The sequence below is a fragment of the Nomascus leucogenys genome, chromosome 13 (assembly GCF_006542625.1).
Source record: "Nomascus leucogenys isolate Asia chromosome 13, Asia_NLE_v1, whole genome shotgun sequence".
Classification (NCBI taxonomy): domain Eukaryota; kingdom Metazoa; phylum Chordata; class Mammalia; order Primates; family Hylobatidae; genus Nomascus; species Nomascus leucogenys.
The window spans coordinates 78376274-78397145 of NC_044393.1; the positions used below are offsets into that span (position 1 = coordinate 78376274).

The following is a 20872-nucleotide window of genomic DNA, read 5'->3' on the forward strand; positions in this document are numbered from 1 at the left end:
GGAAGCAGAGGTTGCGGTGAGCCGAGATGGCACCACTGCACTCCAGCCTGGGTGACAGCGTCAGACTCCATCTCAGAAAAAGAAAAATTGAAAGATTGGCAATAACCTAAATGCCCACTAATATAGGGCCAACTGGTTAAATAAATTATGGTACATACTTGCAATACAATATTAGGTAACCATTAAAAAGAACGAGGCAGTTCTTTTCAACTGGAGAAAGTCCACGTAAATCATGGAATTATAGAATGCTCAGAGCTGAAGTGATCTTAAAGATTAGCTAGTTCAACCTCCTACAGGAAACAAGGAAAATGATTTACCTAAGATCATACAGTCAGGGATGAGGCCATAATCCAAGTATTCTGGTATCTATTCCAATGCTGCTTCTGCAAGGGGATGCCTTCTCTCCCATATTATTCTTTGAGATACTGAGGAATGCAAGGCTTTTTATGCCTCTACCGTATTGAAAATCAGGATGAAGGAAGCTCACAGTAGAAATACACTTACTTATCACATATGTTTTGTGTTTCCCTTGCGTCTTAAAAATTTGAAAGTCTGGTCGGGCGCGGTGGCTCATGCCTATAATCCCAGCACTTTGGGAGGCCAAGGCGGGCGGATCACCTGAGGTTAGGAGTTCGAGACCAGCCTGATCAACATGGAGAAACCCCATCTCTACCAAAAATACAAAATTAGCTAGGCGTGGTGGTGCATTCCTATAATCCCAGCTACTCAGGAGACTGAGGCAGGAGAATCGCTTGAACCTGGGAGGCAGAGGTTGCAGTGAGCCGAGATCACCCCATTGCACTCCAGTCTGGGCAACAAAAGCAAAACTCTGTCTCAAAAAAAAAAAAAAAAAAAAGTAAAAGTCTGCCTGTCTCTATTAACCACACAAGATATAACATCTGTAGAACTTGGTCTATTTGGGGCAAGCCAGACTAGTTGATGCACTAGAGTAGAAAGTCCCGTAGAAGTTTTCCTTAGAAGCAGACAGATGGTTCTCCTGGGACGATATTGAACATTTACTATAGGATGGAGAATATTATTTATAAATAATATTTCTTTTTTTTTTGAGATGAAGTTTCTCTCTGTTGCCCAGGCTGGAGTGCAATGGTGCAGTCTCGGCTCACTGCAACCTCTGCCTCCTGGGTTCAAGTGATTCTCCTGCCTTAGCCTCCCAAGTAGCTGGGATTACAGGCACCTGCCACCACGCCCAGCTAATTTTTTTAATTTTTTTAGTAGAAATGGAGTTTCGCCATGTTGGCCAAGCTGGTCTCGAACTCCTGGACTCGGTGATCTGCCTGCCTTGGCCTCCCAAAGTGCTGGGATTACCAGTGTGAGCTACCATACCTGGCCTATAAATAATATTTCTAAATGAGAAATTTCCCTGAAACTTTTTGGCTCTTGGTATTAGGTATTAGGAAAGCCTAATACCCTCAAAAACCTCGGATGTTCATTCCACATTAGATATATGCCTATCTTGCTTCAAATTAATTTGAGGGAGGAGGAGGTAATTTTCCATTCACCAGACAGCAGCTCACTTCTACATGTCGTCTACTCCTACATTCTCCTATCACATTGTAGATGTGAGGAATTTCCAAGATGTTAGTTTGGCTGTCATGTGTGCTCATTGATTTATATAGCTTCTGACACCAGTATGTATTTGCAAGCCCCAAATTCACATAAGGACTCATATTTTTATTTCTGAAAAATGTTTCTATGAGTAGATACCTGCTTTTAATCTGACATCCATCTGTTGTCTCTGGTTAGGTGTTCACAAACTATCAAGAAATATATAAGAAAAATATCTGATTAGAATAAACTATCTGCCATTTTTCCTTCCATGCTGAAGAATTAAGCATCTGACTGTAATATGGTTTGATAAAGGAGGGTGGAGTTGATTAAAAAAAAAATTCAACCATAGTTGATATCAGATCCATCCAACATAGTTTAAAATCTACCAGAATTAGACCTAATCCTAACAATTACAAACATGGTTTATGTAAGCGCAAAGTACCTGTATATGGAGGTAAAATTCTCTCAGCTCTTTTCTGATCCTAGAGCAATGAGCTACACAAGAAAACTTGCCTGAATCAGGTTCCTGTGCTCATGTATCATCTTTCTAACCAACACATGCTGTAGGTAGAGTCTTCCAGGATTGGCAGCTGAGGGGGTTTTCAAACCGTGGGCTTTGGAGACTTCAGTGTGTTAAGAAAAGGAAGGTGAGGAGGTATTATTTCATACAGGAAGGCCTCACCTAAACTGACCAACACTGACTTCCAGGCTTCTGTGGGAATTAAAGCCTTGTAGATATCAAGATAATGATGGATGTTTCCTATTATAGGAAGCTGGAGACAACAGCCAGTTCTGCTGGAGGAACCTCTTTTCCTGCATCAACCTCCTGAGGCTGCTCAATAAACTGACCAAATGGAAACATTCCCGGACAATGGTGAGGGTGATTTTACATCATGGAGTTGTCCATCTGACTGAATTTTTAAAAGATCGCTAGTAAATATTTGTGTGCTCCCTGGTTTGTGATCTCCTTATATAGACACTGAATGCTACATAAGATTTAGCACCTCATAATTCTGGGCACTTATTCTATATTAGATGATTACTTACCAGTCCATTTCTTTTCAGGGGGCTGAATCTCAAACCCTCCCTCAGGGCAACTCTAGCAGGGAAGCTAGCAATGTTGTTTGGATTACACACATTCCCAAATGATGCAAGTGCAAGGTTTATCATTGCAACATTGTTTATAATAATGAAAGCTTGGCTGGGTGCCGTGGCTCATGCCTGTAATCCCAGCACTTTGGGAAGCCGAGGCGGGCAGATAACAAGGTCAGGAGTTCAAGACCAGCCTGACCAACATGGTGAAACCCCATCTCTACTAAAAATACAAAAATTAGCCGGGAATGGTGGCAGGCACCTGTAATCCCAGCTACTCGGGAGGCTGAGGCAGGAGAATCGCTTGAACCTGGGAGGCAGAGGTTTCAGTGAGCCGAGATCATGCCACTGCACTCCAGCCTGGGCGACAGAGGAGACTCCATCTCAAAAAATTAATAATAATAATAATGAAAGCCTGTAAACAAGCTAAATGCTCATTAAGCAGGACCAACTGGTTAAATAAATGATGGTATGTTCTTATAATAGAATATTATGCAATCATTAAAAAGAATGAGCAGCCAGGCTCAGTGGTGCGTGCCTATAATCCCAGCACTTTGGGAGGCTGAGGCAGAAGGATTGCTTGAGCCCAGGAGTTTGAGACCAGCCTGGGCAACATGATAAGACCCCATCTCTATTTAAAACAGTAAAAGAATGAGGCAGTTCTGTACTGATATGGAATGATTTTCAAGATATATTCAATTAAAAAAACCAGGTATAGAACAGTGTGGCAGGATATGTAGCTGGCTACCATTTGTGATAAAAAACAAAAGTAGGCTGGGTGTGGTGGCCCACGCCTGTAATCTCAGCACTTCAGAAGGCCAAGGTGGGAGGATCACTTGAGGTCAGGAGTTTGAGACCAGCCTGACCAACATGATGAAACCCCATCTCTACTAAAAATTAGCTGGGTGTGGTGGCGGGCGCCTCTACTCAGGAGAGGCTGAGGCAGGAGAATCACTTGAACCCAGGAGGTGGAGGTTGCAGTGAACCAAGATTGCACCACTGCACTCCAGCCTGGGTGACAGAGTAAGACTCCATCTTAAAAACAAAACGAAAAAATAAAAGTAATGTATGCATACATAGAATTATCTCCAGAAAATAAACAAAAAACTGTGACAGTGGAAATGATATGTGTGGCTGACAAAATTTTCTTTTCACTTTATACTATATGCTTTGAATATTGAAAACTTTGAACAATAAAATATGAATGGAATAGTTCTCTCTCTCTCTCTCTCTCTCTCTCTATATATATATATATATATATTTTTTTTTTTTTTTTTTTTTTTGAGATGGAGTCTTGCTCTGTCACCCAGGCTGTAGTGCAGTGGCATGATCTCAGCTCACTGCAAACTCCACCTCCTGGGTTCAAGCAATTCATGTGCCTCAGCCTCCTTAGTAGCTGGGATTACAGGCCCATGCCACCATGCCTGGCTAATTTTTGTATTTTTAGTAGAGATGGGGTTTCATCATGTTGGCCAGGGTGGTCTCAAACTCCTGACCTTAGGTGATCCACTGGTTTCGGCCTCCCAAAGTGCTGGGATTACAGACATGAGCCACCGCGCCCAGCCCCCCTCTATATTCTTGAAGATTAAATCTAAGTAGAGCCTGGACCATAGATTCCTGAAAGCTCCCCAGGGATTTCTGAGGCTAGCTAGGTTTGGTTTAATTTGTCTGTAAACTGGAAATTCCAAGAAACGTTAGATCTTTACCCCACCCCTCTTTCAATGAACAGATGCTGGTAGTGTTTAAATCGGCACCAATCTTAAAGCGGGCCCTCAAGGTCAAACAGGCCATGCTGCAACTTTATGTCCTAAAGCTGCTAAAGATACAGACCAAGTACCTGGGGCGCCAATGGAGGAAAAGCAACATGAAAACCATGTCAGCCATTTACCAGAAAGTGCGTCACCGCATGAACGATGACTGGGCTTACGGGAATGGTGAGTCTTCCCAAAGCTCTTGACTTCCTGGAGTTTCCTGGGGTTTAGACAAAACTAGATAAATATTTATCACTCCTCTTTGGCATGAATTGTTACATATTTTAGACGAAAAAATATGTGATTATAGGTCAGGCGTTGATACACCACACTTTAAGGTTATGCCCCAAATTCTAATATGTACCCTTGTCCTATGTAAACTATGAAAATCCGTTTTATAAAACAAGTAAATTGAGAGATAATTGCCTTTCCAAAACATTCTTTTAAATGACAGCTTTCTCCAAAAGATTTAAATTAAAACAACTTTTTATTATTACAAAGCAGTTAGAAAAAAAGATAGAAAATACAAGTAAACAAACATTTTACTGTATTATATTTATGCCATATTTGTACTATGCAGAAATTGCCACCATTAACATCTTATTGTATATTCCTCCAGATCTTTTTCTATATATATATGCATATTTTATTAAAATGAAAGCAAGTTATGTATGCTATTTTGTAATTTTCTCTTTTAACATTATCTCTACCTTTTCATGTCACTACATTTTCATTTCATCTAATAAAGTTCATATTCACAATTTTCTAGTTGTCCCAAAATGTTCTTTATAGCTATTTTTCCAAGTCAGAATCCATTCCAGGTCCACAGGTTGCATCCAGTTGTTATATATATGTTAATTATTTTTGTTTTCTGTTTTTTGTTTGTTTGTTTGTTTGTTTTGAGAGAGGGTCGCTCTGTCACCCAGGCTGGAAAGCAGTGACATGATAATGGCTCACTGCAGCCTCGACTTCCTGGACTCAAGTGATCCTCCCAGCTGCCAAGTAGCTGGGACTACAGATGCATACCACCACCACACCCGGCTAATTTTTAAAATTTTTTTGTAGAGATGGAGTCTCTCCCTGTGTTGCCCAGGCTGGTCTTGAACTCCTGGGCTCAAGGGATCCTCCTGCCCTGGCCTCCCAAAGTGCTGGGATTACAGGTGTAAAGCCACTGTGCTTGGCCTCTAGCAGTCTCCCCACCCCCACCATTAATGCTAACTAATTGAAGAACTAGGCCAGTTGTCCTGCAAAATACTCACATTCTGGATTTGTCTGTTTTCTTCTTTGTGGTGTTATCTACTTTATCCCTCTATCTATGGTATTACCTGTAAACTTGAAGTTAAATCTAAAGGTTTGATGAATTCAATTTAAACCTTTTTGGCTGCAGTATGTCCTAGGTAATCTTGGGAACTGTACATTGCCTCACATCAGAAGGCAAGACATTTGGTTGAACTATCAGAACTTGTAAGATTGATTAGAGTTTGGAAAAATTTATTTTGGAGAGCTGTTTTGTTGTTTTGTATTTGACCATTATTTCCATAATTGTATTTGAGAATTTTTGGTAATGACTTGTCTTTGCTGGGTTTGTAACCTGCTTGAATTTTAAAGGATGATGTAGTAAAGAGTTCAGAAAACTCTACTTACCTGTCAGGGAAAATACCATGATCATGAAGGTGGTTTTCCCAAGACAAGGTTTATCCATTTTACTCCAGATATGCTAACCCCTGCTATTCCCCAAATGTGGGAAACTCAACTGTATAATTTGTGGTAGTGAGGGACTGTCTTTTCACTAAAAAAGGGTTTAGAGAACTAAAGGAAACATATGATAGGCACATAACAAGCCAGGATGCAACTTCTGCTATAAGACATAAAGCACAATTATCTATTAAATTCTTGTAAATTTTTAAAACACAAAAATGTTTTATCCTGCAAACGGCACATCTGTTGTTGCTGCCATTATGAGCCCAAACTCACACTACACTTCCTTATGATAAACCCTTGCATGTAGGACTTGAGAGATCTGGGAGATTTGTATCTTTAGCCCTGAAATAAGTGTCCAAGTGAATAGAAGCAAAACAGATTATCTGTTTTCTGTTTTTACCTTCATTGAAGCTGTCACCTCATCATCTTAAAATAAGCTGACATATAGATTTATCATGTGCTGGAGGAGATTCCAGGGAATCAGGAAAGTCTTCGGTAATTGGTCCATTCTGATTCTCCATGTTATACCCCTCTTGCCCCTTCCTATTCCTTGAGAGCTGGCTATTCCATTCAGATGGGACACTCATCCCCTAAGGAAAGCTGCATAAAAGGAATTTAATTACCCTTTTGGGAAACATAATACATATAACTAGTAATACATAAAGCTAATAAGAAAGTGAAATAATGAAAAGGAAATGCAATAGAAGAAGTCCACCTCCCTCTGGGCCCTCATTTCCTTTCTCATAGGTAACTACTATTACCAGTTTCTACAGTACCCTTCCAAAGATAATTTCTGCATATACATGTGGGCATATGTGTATTTTTTAAACGTGTCAGCATGCTGTATACTAACTTCATACATTGCTCTTTACAAAAAAAAAAAAAAAAATTTCTGAGCAGTTCCGTTTTTGGAATCCCATAGACCATGCTCTGTGGTAAGAGGAGCAGTGTCTTGCATTATATGTCGTTTTCTTCCACTCTTTCCAACACAGACATCGATGCCAGGCCATGGGACTTCCAAGCAGAAGAATGTACCTTGAGGGCCAACATTGAAGCTTTTAACAGCCGTCGGTATGACAGACCCCAGGACTCTGAATTTTCACCTGTGGATAACTGCTTGCAGAGTGTACTGGGGCAGAGGTTGGATCTACCTGAAGATTTCCACTACTCATATGAGCTCTGGCTCGAGAGAGAGGTGTTTTCACAGCCCATCTGTTGGGAGGAGCTGCTCCAGAATCACTGACTAAGTTCTTGTCAACAAGCATCAATAGATGGAGGTCAGCTCCAATAAATGGTGCTCTGCCTACCCTGTCCATACAGGCTTTGTTACCAGTTCAGGGCTCTTCTAGGGGCTCTTGGGCCTAGAGACAGTACAAGGGTGGGATCCTGAATCACAACAAAATTATCAACTTGCCCTGGGGTCAGTTGGGTGCCCATTTGGCCTTGGAAATCTTTTGGTGGATCAATCCTAGACAAGCTCTTTGGTAGGACCTTTTCCTGCTTTAGTCTTGGCTAGAACCAGGCTAGATTTTGCTAGCTCTAAAACAGGAAATTTGTTATGGCATTTGACCCATGGCATTCATCACAGATAGTGGGAGGTACAAGTCATAAAATAGGGAGAAAGTTTTCTTCTTGCTCACCCTAGATTCCTAGGACTTATCAGAGATTTGGAAAAGCCAACTTTGAAATTAAGTTTGCATTTTAAATTTCAAATTTAGACAGCCTCTGTCTAAAATCATTAGCTCTGAGATTATTTTACAGCACCTGCACCTTCTTTGTGAAGGATGATGATTTACTATTCCCTCAATACTGCATGTTATAGAAAAGCATGTTGTGTAAAGTGTTTTTTTCCCCATTCTGTAAGAGATCTATATTCAATGTGAAAATTATTTCCTTGTGTACTCTGTATAGGGCATGGAATGCTCTGCCATTTTTAAAGAGCCACAACAAATATGAAATAATCAGGTCCTCTCTAAGGATGTTTCATGTTTTTCTTAAATGACTCCAGTCTTAAAATGGCTGAGCATACTGCAGAAAATTATCCTTTTCATCTAATTCATTTTTTAAATGACAAGTTAACTACAGGAGGCTTTATTTATTCAGATGGTATGTCCACTTGTGCTCATGATCAATATATTTTTCTAATTGAAAAGAACAGTAAAAGCATCACAGCTTACCATTTTTCTTTTTCTCCAATGTTGATTAATGATTTTTTTCCCTTTTATTGCTAGCAGTTTCAAAGTGTCATGTGGAGATTTAGCAATACTGTCTCTACCTAAAAGTATTGCACATTTCATTGAAAATATGAGTTGATGTACCAGCCTCTTTATATTTCTCTTTTACAGCAGAATCACATACTTCTCAAGATAAACAAGGTTTTTAAAAAAGTTTCTGATTTAGTTAGGATCTTTTTTTTTTTTTTTTTTTTTTTTTTTTTTTTTTTTTTTGAGACAGAGTTTCGGTCTTGTTGCCCAAGCTGGAGTGCAATGGCACGATCTCGGCTCACTGCAACATCTGCCTGCCGGGTTCAAGCGATTCTCCTGCCTCAGCCTCCCAAGGAGCTGGGTTACAGGCATGCACCACCATGCCTGGCTAATTTTTTGTATTTTTAGTAGAAACAGGGTTTCACTTTGTTAGCCAGGCTGATCTCAAACTCCTGACCTCAGGTGATCTGCCCGCCTCGGCCTCCCAGGGTGCTGGGATTACAGGCGTGAGCCACCATGCCCAGCTTCTTCAAACTTTTTTACTATAAATGTTGCCCCCCTCCCCCAACTTAGGCACTACTGAATCTTTTTATGATGGCACCAGGTCACTTTATGCTGGGAGACCTAGTTAAAATTTGCTTATTTACTCTGCCCCTTGTCAACCACAGTATCATCTGGAGGACATGAATAAAATACTTGACGTATCCAAAGGAGCTATACCAAAATCTAGTAAGTAAATTTTGGATTTTACCTCTATGTGCTTTAAAGTACCAGGATTTCTGTCTTTATGGATAGGTCTTGGAGAATATAAGTAATGGATGAAACTTTTTTAAATAATTTGTAAATTTTACCTAAGTAGGACAGTAGTCCTTATTGCAATCAAAATAATTTACTGAGCACAAGTCCTGTAAATTAATCTATGGTCAGGCTAGTATGATTTTAATATGATTTGAGTAAAAAGATAATTTTCAAGGAAAGAGTAATCATCCATCAATTTATTTTAAAGCCAGATAGTATTCAACTTATGTCAAGAACAAAGAAATTGCCCTTTTAAAAGCATGTACATGAATGCTTTTTGAGGCACAGAAGTATGCTAAGCTTTAACATTTTGTATTTATTTACAACCCTTCTCTAAGGGAAGGTTACTTCTCAGTGCAGATGGAGAAACTGAAGCACTAAGGATAAATGATTAGTTTCCAGTCACATCATTTTTTCCATAGACTTGCTGGGACTAGCTTTCAGGTATTGACAGCCAGCCCCATATATTAAGGTAACCAGGTTGAATCTTCCAGTTTGAGAACCCTGTATGGGTTGCAGTGAGCAGAGATCGTGCCACTGCACTCCAGCCTGGGCAACAAGAACGAAACTCCGTCTCAAAAACAAAGAAGGATATAACAAAGTTAATATATAAACCATGTATGTGGTTAGGAATAAATTCAAATTCACCAGTCTCCAATGGTGATTACTTTTACTACATAGAAAAACATTTCAATGACTTATAGAGGATTTTTATTTGTGAATATTTCAGTAAAGTTTGTGTTGATTGTTGATAATACTGTTCATCTACTGAAGCACTTTAATAAAAATAAAATGAGCTGGAATTAGAAATTTGGTGTTTAAATTCTTCAACACAAGAGAACCTCGAAGTCAGATGTAGAAAGGAAGGATATAGGCCGGGCGCAGTGGCTCACACCTGTAATCCCAGCACTCTGGGAGGCTGAGGCGGGCAGATCACCTGAGGTCAGGAGTTCGAGACCAGCCTGACCAACATGGTGAAACCCCATCTCTACTAAAAATACAAAATTAGCCGGGCATGGTGGTGCATGCCTGTTATCCCAGCTACTGGGAGGCTGAGGCAGGAGAATCGCTTCAACCCAGGAGGCGGTGGTTGCAGTGAGCTGAGATCGTGCCACTGCACTCCAGCCTGGGCAACAAGAACAAAACTCCATCTCAAAAACAAGGATATAATAAAGTTAATATATAAAATATTATTTTACCCCAGAGTGTTCCCTGAGGATAGACCAATAACAAGCAATAACTCCAGATCTTAGTGACTTTTGACAAATGTTTCTTGTTCACGGGTCTGGGAGTCAGCCACAGCTCTGCTCGACTCAGCTTGGCTTGCTTGGCTTGGCTCTGCTCCACAGTCTTCTTTCTCTGGCACTAGACTGATGGAATAGTCCCTACTGGGACGTACATTTTTTTATAGTGAGCAGGAGCTAGAGACAAACAATACCATGCAAGCACATTCAAAGCTCTTGCTTGAATATGGTGTAAATCAAATTGTTCATATACCATTGACCAAAGCAAATCACATGGACAAGCCTAACATGAGACTGGAGAAGCATACTCTACCTACACAGTGGCAAACATGGGTGGTATAATACTCTCGTAGTAGAGAAAGTGAATTGGTCATGAATATCTGCTCCTATATTACACACAACACACAGCCCCTCCTCAAGGAAGACCAAAAATCTTATCCAGTCATGTGAGACCTAAATTCTAGTGTCTCATCTAGATGAAGGTGTAGATGAAGTGTTTCTTGATCCTGTGACTTGTTAACTTAAACAACAAGATACGTCTACCTAAAATGAACAACAGAGACCAACTCTCCAAAGCAGAGTTTATTTGGGAATAGCAGGGGATTGCAATCTGGGATATGCATGCTATGGCAGACCACAGGCTCATCCAAAGGAGTTGTGGCAAAGGGGAAGCTTTTAAAAACAAAAAGAAGTCCACGTAAACTGTTTTGAAACAAAGACCATTGGTTACAGGGGCTTTTTTTTTTTGAGACGGAGTCTCGGTCTGTCGCCCAGGCTGGAGTGCAGTGGCGCCATCTCGGCTCACTGCAAGCTCCGCCTCCCAGGTTCACGCCATTCTCCTGCCTCGGCCTCTCCGAGTAGCTGGGACTACAGGCGCCCGCCACCAGGCCCGGCTAATTTTTTGTATTTTTAGTAGAGGCGGGGTTTCACCGTGGTCTCGATCTCCTGACCTCGTGATCCGCCCGCCTCGGCCTCCCAAAGTGCTGGGATTACAAGCGTGAGCCACCGCGCCCGGCCGGTTACAGGGGCTTGTTGCCGAGTTGGCAATAACTCATGGGTGGAGACGTTCATTGTTGAATATCCTTGTGTAAGTGACTTATCTGGAATACTGCAGTTTTGAGGAATTTTTTGCATAGTTCCCATCATAGGCATACTCGAATGAGGGCCCCTCCTCCATGGCCTCAGCTCCATTTTGTTTGTTAGAGTTTGACATTAGTGACTCCATTTTGATATTTTCACAGTTAATGCATTGTGGTCATTTCACAATGTATACATATATCAAAACATCAAGTTGTATTCCTTAATTATATAAAATTTGTGTCACTTTGATATCCAGGCTACATGAAGTATAAGCCTATGTGAAGTATAAAACTTGCCACACTGGGACTCTGGGAACATAGGTGAGAAGTGTGTGTTTAGGGTGGTTTGCAGGGGCAAAGAAAGTCTTGACATGATTTCAGAAATCGTAGGAACAACAATTAACATCTGCTTTACCTACAATAATAGGTCCAGGTCAGACTTTTTGATAATAGTGTAAGTGTGATAGAATGTTTTCTGTAGTAAAAGAATGTTTTACAAAATACAGAATTTGCTAAAAACATTTGTGAAACACCCAGTAGATTCTTTAGCAGCTGATACTATTCTGACTTGTGCTTAATGCTAACACATAAAGTTGGCCTTCCACATCCATGGGTTCCACATCCATGGATTCAACCATTGTGGATCAAAAATATTTTTAAAAATTGCTTGTGAGGCTGGGCATGGTGGCTCATGCCTGTAATCCCAACACTTTGGGAGGCCAAGATGGGCAGATCAACTGAGGTCAGGAGTTCAAGACCAGCCTGGCCAATATGGTGAAACTCTGTCTCTACTAAAAATACAAAAATTAGCCAGGACTGGTGGCTCATGCCTGTAATCCCAGCTGCTCTAGAGTCTGAGGCACGAGAATCACCTGGAGACGGAGGTTGCAGTGAGCCAAGATCATACCACTGCACTCCAGCCTGGGCGACAGAGTGAGACTCCGTCTCAAAAAAAAAAAAGAAAATTGCTTGTGTACTGAACATGTAGTCTTTTTTTCTTGTCATTATTCCCTAAACAATACAACAGTAAAACAACCATTTACATAGCATTTACCTAATATTAGGTATTATAAGTAATCTAGAGATTATTGAAAATATACAGGAAGATGCACATAGTTATATGCAAATACTACCCCATTTTATATCAAGGACTTGAGCATCCAAGGATTTTGGTATCTTTAGGAGGTCCTGGAACCAATCCCTCACAGATACTAAGGGACAACTATATTGTCTTAGTCTGTTTTCTAAGACTACCAGAAATCGGATAATTTTATATAAACAATATAAATGTATATGGTTTACAGTTCTGGAGGTTGAGAAGTCCAAGAGCATGGCGCTGGTATCTGGTGAAGGCCTTTATGCTGCATCATCCCATGGCAGAAGGCAGAAAGGCAAGATAGCACACTAGAGAGAACTAGGAAAAGGGGGCTAAACTCATCCTTTTTCAAGAACCCACTCCTGAAATAATCAACCTATTCCCACAATAACTCCATCAATCCCTTCATGATTGCAGTCTTCATGATCTAATGACTTCTTAAAGGTCCCACTTCTTGATGATTGCATTGGGAATTATGCTTCCAACACACAAACTTTGGGAGACACATTCAAACCATAGCACTTCTTTTTTTTTTTTTTTTTTTTTTTTTTTTGAGACAGAGTCTCGCTCTTGTCCCCCAGGCTGGAGTACAATGGTGTGACCTCGGCTCACTGCAACCTCTGCCTCCCAGATTCAAGCAATTCTCCTGCCTCAGCCTCCCGAGTAGCTGGGATTACAGGCATGCACCACAATGCCCGGCCATAGCACATATTTTATATGATGTTTTTCAACATTAGAGACCTCAAAAAGACATTTGAGAGTAAAAATGGCTACAGTATGATTTTATTATCTATACATTAAATATAAACTTTATCTGCCTCTGAGTCTCCTCCTTTCCCATTTTCTCTGAACCGAAAAAAAGAATGAAGAGAATAATTTACCTCCCTTATCTCACCACTCAACACAGATTGTTTATATGGTGGTGGTTTAACAATATAAGGAAATGTGTAATCTCTAAAATAGAGTAGAACAAAGAGATCAAAGCTCTATTGATATTGGTAAAGCATTGTAACAACACGCAAATTATTTCTGGAAATGTTGATATAGGTAAGTCCTAATAGGTGATGTTTGGAAAACACATGAGTTACATCTCAAAAAACAACAGCAACAGCAACAAAAAAACAATAGAAACTTATTCTCTCTCTTTTTTTTTGAGACAGTCTCACTCTGTCACCCAGGCTGGAATGCAGTGGCACAATCTCGGCTCACTGCAACCTCCGCCTCCTGGCTTCAAGCAATTCTGCCTCAGCCTCCCAAGTAGCTGGGATTACAGGTGCCTGCTACTACGCCCAGCTAATTTTTTCTATTTTTAGTAGAGACAGGGTTTCACCATGTTGGCCAGGCTAGTCTCGAACTCTTGACCTCGTGATTCACCCACCTTGGCCTCCCAAAGTGTTGGGATTACAGGCATGAGCCACCGCACATGGGCAACTTATTCTCTCTCACAGTGTGGAAGCCAGGTGCCTGAAGTCAGGTGTCACTAGGAAGGTGCTCCCTCAAAAGGTTCAGATGGGAGAATCTGTTCCCTGCCTCTTCCAGCTTCTGGGGGCTCTGGGAATTCCTGGGCTTGTGGTGCATCACTCCAGTCTCTGCCTCTGTGGTCACAATTCTTCCTCCCCTTCTCCCTCAAAACCCCCTCTGCTTCTCTCTCATAAGGATACATGTGATTGCATTTAGGGCCCCCTCGGATGATCCTCTCCTAAAGATCCTGAACCCAATCACATCTTTGGCCATATAAGGTAATATTCACAGTTTCCTGGGATTCAAATGTGGACAACTCTTTTTTTGAGCCACCATTCAACCCACTTTACCCACTAACACTCATCAAAAATCTAACAAATAGCAACAGTGATTCATTTACTCCCCTCTGTCATCATTAGTAGTGTAAGGCAAGTCCCAGGAGAGGTTATTTTTAATTGAAAAATGCTTGCAACTGTAAATGTAGTCAAAGGAGATTCAAGTAAAGAAAGATTTTCTGGCTTGGGTAGGGGACATGCCATGAAGAAGCAGGTATCCAGTTGAATAATACATTTCTGCATTTATTGGTATTTTAATTAAGAATATACAGGTTAAAAATTCAGAGGATACAAGAGTACACAACGAAAAATGTAATTTCCTCCCATCCAGATCCCTATCTCGTTCCCCAGAACTAACGACTATCAATATTTTTTTATCCTTTCAGAAAACTTCCACAGTACTCATCCATCTCCTCCCTACCAACATTTTTTTTTACACAACTGGGAACACAAGACATGCTGTTCTATATTTGTCTTTACCATTTGTCTTGGATATCTTTCCATATTAATATTCTCTCATATGACTATAAATTAATATACTCATTTAATAATATAGGATTTTAATTACTTATTACTTAATAAATAAGTCTTCCCTAACACCACCTTCAAATACTTTTCACCTAAGAAGGGTATAGATGGGAAGAATTGTGTGTAGCGTGTGTGTGTGTGTGTGTGTGTGTGTGTGTGTTGTGGTGGGGATGGGGTTAAGGGAGATTCACTCAGTTCCCATAGCAATAGGTCAAAACAGTCTAACATATCATTTCCTCCCAGCAGTTCTGGTTATTCAGACTCCCAAATCCTGTAAATGTAATGAGATGGTGCCCGAGTGTGCTATGGGGAGGTGTTCAGGCTGTTTGCTCCTTTAGTAATTAGCCAGATTTAAATTTCAAAAATCAAGAATTTTAAGTTTTTACTTTTATTTTATAGAAAAGAAAATAACAAAAGTCTTTCTAGGGAACCGCAAGACTACAAAAGTCATCCCACCTCTGCTCAAACACCTTCAGGGAAAGTGACTTCTTTACTAAATAAGACAGTGCCATCTGTCCCCTTGCCTCCAAATGGAAACATTACTTCAAACATTCTGTAACTTTTTGTTCAAATGCTTAATGGAGCTGGCAGGACAAAGATCTTCCATGTGGATGCCTGTGAAAATATGTCTTTGCCAGAAAATAACATTTTACCCAGAAAGGCAGTACAGCATAATGGCTCAGATAGAGGGTGCTAGACCCAACTTGGTGAGCTATTGTATCATGCTCTGCCTCTCTATTAGCTGTGTGATATGCAACAGATGATTTAGTCTCTCTATGCTTCAGACTCCCCATCTGTAAAATGGGGCTAATATTACTACTTACCTTCTATGGTTGTATTAAATGAGTATACATGATTTTTATATATAGTGCTTAGGAGAATGCTTACTAAATATGAGTGCCCAATAATTGCTATTATTTTTCCTACCTCATCTCCCTCCCTCTCAATCCCCCAGCAAGAATAATCAATAGCATTTTAACTCTCTAGATCAGGGATTGGCAAATTAACAGCCCGTGGGCCAACTCTAGCTTACTACCAGTTTTTATACAGCCCATGAGCTAAGAATGTTTTTTTACATTTTTAAATGGCTGGGGAAAACCCAAAGAAGAAAAATATGTTCTGACACATGAAAATGAACACAGATGTGCTCATTTGTTTACGCGTGGTTTGTACAGTCATGCGTTGCTTAGTGATGGGGATACTTTCTGAGAAATGCATCATAAGGCAATTTCGTCCTTGTGCAAATACCATAGAGTGTACTTACACCAACCTAGATGGTATAGCCTACTGCACACCTGGGCTATATGGTATAACCTATGACTCCTAGGCTACAAACCTGCACAGGATGTTACTGTACTGAATACTGCAGGCAATTGTAACACAAGAATGAGTATTTGTGTATCTAAACATAGAAAAGGTACAGCAAAAATAAAGTAAAATACAGTAAAAATGGTAGACCTGTATAGGGCACTTATCATGAATGGAGACAGCAGGGCTGAAATTGAGTGGTGTGTGAATGTGAAGGTCTAGGACATTGCTATATACTCCTGTAGACTTTATGAACCCTCTACACTTAAGCTACACTAAACGTATTTAAATTTTTTTATTCAATAACAAATTAACCTTTGCTCACTGTAACTTACTTTATAAACTTTTTAATATTTGTAAACTTTTTGACTTCTGTAATAACAGCTTAAAACACGTGCACATTGTGCAGCTGTACAAAAATATTTTCTTTCCTTATATCCTTATTCTCTAAGCTTTTTCTATGTTTAATTTTTTTTAGTTTTTAAACTTTTTTGTTAAAAACTAAGTCAGAAACAAATACATTAACCTAGGCCTAAACAGGGTTAGGATCATGAAGACATCACTGGGTGATGGGAATTTTTCAGTCCCATTATAATCTTATGGGATCACTGTTGTATATGTGGTCCACCATTAACCAACATGCTGTTATGCAGTGCATAGCCTGTAACTGCTTTTATGCTACATCAGCACAGTTTAGTAGTTGTAAAAGAGGACACAGGGCCGGGCGAGGTGGCTCACACCTGAAATCCCAGCACTTTGGGAGGCCAAGGCAGGTAGATCACAAGGTCAGGAGTTCGAGCCCAACCTGGCCAACATGGTGAAACCCCATCTCTACTAAAAATACAAAAATTAGCCAGGCGTGGTGGGGGGCATCTGTAATCCCAGCTACTCAGGAGGCTGAGGCAGGAGAATCACTTGAACCCCAGAGGCGGAGGTTGCAGTGAGCCGAGATCATGCCATTGCATTCCAGCCTGGGTGACAGAGCGAGACTCCGTCTCAAAAAAAAAAAAGAGGACACAGGGCCCACAAAGTCTAAAATATTTACTCTCTGGCCCTTCACAGAGTTTGCTGACCTCTGTCCTGGATATGAATGACTCCTCTCCTAAGTCTGCCCCAGCTGGCCTTGTATCCCAAGGTCTTGCATTCTCACTGCTAGGACCCTAGTAGGTGACCAGAGGAAATTACCTACAAAGAGCGGTTTATTTTTTCTGTAACTTCTTCTTTAATATAAGGGCTACCAAGGGTGGGGCTATCATGAAATGAATCCAGTGATATACTATTGCACTTAATGAAACAAAAAGAAAAAGAGAAAGAAAAAATAAAGGAAGGACAGAAAGAAGATGTCACCAGAGTGGAAAAGAGGAAATAGGAATTTTTAAGTGTAACTTCTAAGAAAGATAGTGATAGAATATTCTAAGTTTGGATATTCTAAGAATGCATGCTTTAATTCTGGTAATTTTTAAAAAGAACAGCACAGTTAGCATTACTATTTATAAAGAAGACATAAGGATGTGTATTCATAAATAGATAAAATTAACTAGTGCTATTCTGATGTGAGAATGAATAGTTATCTAAATTTAACATCTTCTTCCACTTTACACAGGAAGATTTGTTCAGTTCTTGTGGAATAAACATCTAAGGTCCTAAACATTAAGCGATTCTTAAGTAAACTGGCATTTAAGACAAATGCATATGTAATCGATGATGTTCTGATACTAGCAAGAATCAACTATGTGCTATAACAAAGTCTACCATCCAGCCACACACCTCAGCAGCCCTCCTTACCTCCCTGCAGATCAATGCTAAGGCTTTCTTCCGTGCAAAGGCTGAAGATCCATTTGGTTGATGGAAAACAGTCCTGCCACTGAAATTGTTTCAATCATCACCAGACCATTCATTTTATATCCTGCCTGTCCACTGGCAAAACATGATTTCTTGTGCTTTATATCTTTTAAAGCAAGGCTTCTTGGAAACACTTTAAATTCACATAGCAGGCCAGGTGCAGTGGCTCATGCCTGTAATTCTAGCACTTTGGGAGGCCAAGGGAGGATCACTTGAGCTCAGGAGTTTGAGACCAGACTGAGCAACATAGGGAGACCCTGTCTCTACAAAAAATTAAAAATAAAAAAAATTAGCCTGGTGTGGTGGTGCTAGCCTGTGGTCCCAGCTACTAGGGAGGCGCAGGTGGGAGGATCACTTGAGCCCAGCAATTCGAGGCTGCAGTGAGCTATGATTGCATCACTGTACTCCAGCCTGGGCAATAGAGCAAGACTCTGTCTCAAAATAAATAAATAATAATAATTAATTAATTCACATAGTACTTTCACAGTTATTCTATCATATTGCCTTCACAGCAACCCAAGGGGAAAAAGTGAAGCTCAGAGAATTGCCCAACTAATAAGTAGTGAGGCCAAGACGTGAAGTCACATCTTCTGGCCTCAAGTCCAGGGCACCTTCCTGAATAATTATAGTGGTTAACAGCACAGGCTTGACAGACAGAGCGGGCTTTGACTCTGACTGTGAACCTGGGAAAGTTACTCACTTTCTGACCTCGTGTACAAAGTGGAAAACATAATAGAAACGACCACACTGGTTATAGTGAAGTGAAAATGCAATATGTGTGCAAATGCCCCTTCAGTGTTGGCTACAATTTGCAGTAAGAAAAGGATGAAATGATATGGATATCAAGGGAGGGACTGATACAAGAGCATTTCCAAAGGACACTTAGGCCTGACCAATGAACTTATCATTCTAGATGGATGAAGATGAGCTAGAGGAGATGAAGGGCAGGAGCCTGGGGGAATGGTGCAGCCAGTGGGCACCGGACGAGGCAGGACAAGGGGAGATGCCCAAAGCGCAGGGAATGATGGGGGCTAAGGGCCAGAGCTCAGAGGGCAGCCATTTTTCACCACAGAGAGCTCAGAGGGCAGCCATTTTTCACCACAGAGACTGTGTCATCATGAGAGTGGTAGGCACTGACGTGACTCCCTGAGCCAGCAGGGGAGGGGACACTGAGGGAGAAGCGCCCAGGGCTGAGGAGTGGACTTTGAGATCATCCCCCACTTGGAGTGTGGCAGGAGGCAGATAGGCATGTAATGACGATATAGGCTGGGATGAGCAAGGAGCAGAATGTATGCCTCAGAAACAAGCTGGGGACTTAAAGGAGGGGAGGCTAGCAGCCTTCACTTAGGCTCAGAGGTCAATGAGAATGAAGTCTCTGAGCTTGGCAGAATAAAGGCAATAATACTTCCCAATGAACCATGAGAATTGTTCCATTAACATCTATCATTACTGCTGTGGCATAAAGTGAGGAGCCTAAAAGAGGCTGCTCACTGTGCAGGAGACAAGGAAACCTCTCTCTAACTAAAGTACAGACTCATGCAATGCCAGAGGCCGAGGCTGAGTTTAATGGGCACAAAATGTTGCTAGTGATTAATGAGTTCACAGTTTGTGCTGGGCCTTGAAGGTTGAACAGGCTTCTGATGATAAGCAAGGAGGAGAAAACACTCCAGCTAAAGGGGACCCACATAAGTAGAGGCCGGGAGGTGTGGAGCACCACAAGTCCCAGAGACAGAGGAGAGTGGCCAAAATAAGGCATGAGGGGCCAGCAAAGGTAAGTAAAACTAAACAAGCAGATGGAGGCGAGATTTGGGAAGACGACACATATTCATACCATATCAAGGAGTTCTTTGTAGGACTGTCATCAACAGTTTTTGAAAATGGGTGAGACATGATTAAATCTGTGCTTTAGAAAGAATACCAGATGGAGTGCAGAAGTCTCAGGAGGCAGCAGGGCTGGTCAGGAGACTTCTGTAGCAGCTCAGGCCAGAGACAGCAGAGGCCTGAGCAGGGTAGTGATCTGAGGAAGAGCAGGGTGGGGAAGGGCGGTTCCCCAGAGAGACAGGGCTTGGCAAGCAGTGCAGGAAGGCACACTGAGAGGCTGGCAGCTGGGTGATTGGGAGCAGGTGGCATCATCCACAGACTTAAAAAGGTGAAAGTCAGGTGTGGTGGCTCATGGCTATAATCTGAGCACTTTCAGAGGCTGAGGCAAGAGGATCCCTTGAGCCCAGGAGTTCAAGACCAGCCTGGGAAACATAGGGAGACCCTATCTCTATTAAGGAAAAAAAAAAATTGAAAAAAGAAAAGAAAAGAAAGTCAGCTGGGTGCAGTGGCTCATGCCTGCAATCCTAGCACTTTGGGAGGCCAAGGCAGGCAGATCACCTGAGGTCAGGAGTTCAAGACCAGCCTGGCCAACATGGTGAAACCCTGTCTCTACTAAAAATACAAAAATTAACCAGATGTGGTAGCACACGCCTGTAATCCCAGCTACTCTGGAGCCTGAGGCAGGAGAATTGCTTGAACCCGGGGGGCAGCAGCTACAGTGAGCTGAAATCGTGCCACTTCACTCCAGTCTGGGTGAAAGAGCAAAAATCCATCTCAAAAAAGAAAAAAAAAAAAAAAAAAAAAACAAGTCAGGAGGCAGCCTCAAGTAGGTGCAGATGAGAGTGTTCTAGATACAAGGAGAGAGAGAGGGATCAAAGGTGACCAGTTCCTAGCATGGGTACCTAGATGGCTGCTGAGGCCATCATCCAAAACAGAAGGAGATGCACACTGGCTATGAGAAGTGTTTGATTTTATTGATTTAGAGGCAGGATCTTGCTCTGTCGCCCAGGCTGGAATGCAGTGGTGCAATCATGGTTCACTGC

The 20872-nt window shown here is 41.2% G+C and overlaps 1 protein-coding gene and 1 pseudogene across 2 annotated transcripts in view; both read left to right on the plus strand.

The window, feature by feature from the left end:
* The window catches only part of STRIP2 (striatin interacting protein 2), a 58633-nt gene extending 48708 nt beyond the window's left edge, over nucleotides 1-9925 (plus strand). The window contains exons 19-22 of one of the 2 annotated variants that reach the window (XM_030825543.1): nucleotides 2339-2443; nucleotides 4391-4595; nucleotides 7106-7390; nucleotides 8986-9925. In XM_030825543.1, coding sequence (XP_030681403.1) covers nucleotides 2339-2443; nucleotides 4391-4595; nucleotides 7106-7356 — 561 coding nt within the window. In that variant the 3' untranslated portion in view covers nucleotides 7357-7390; nucleotides 8986-9925. Of the gene's footprint in view, nucleotides 1-2338; nucleotides 2444-4390; nucleotides 4596-7105 lie in introns of both variants that reach the window. The other variant, XM_030825542.1, reaches the window with a different exon arrangement.
* LOC115838172 lies at nucleotides 6049-6200 on the plus strand (annotated as a pseudogene).
* Nucleotides 9926-20872: the final 10947 nt, after the last annotated feature.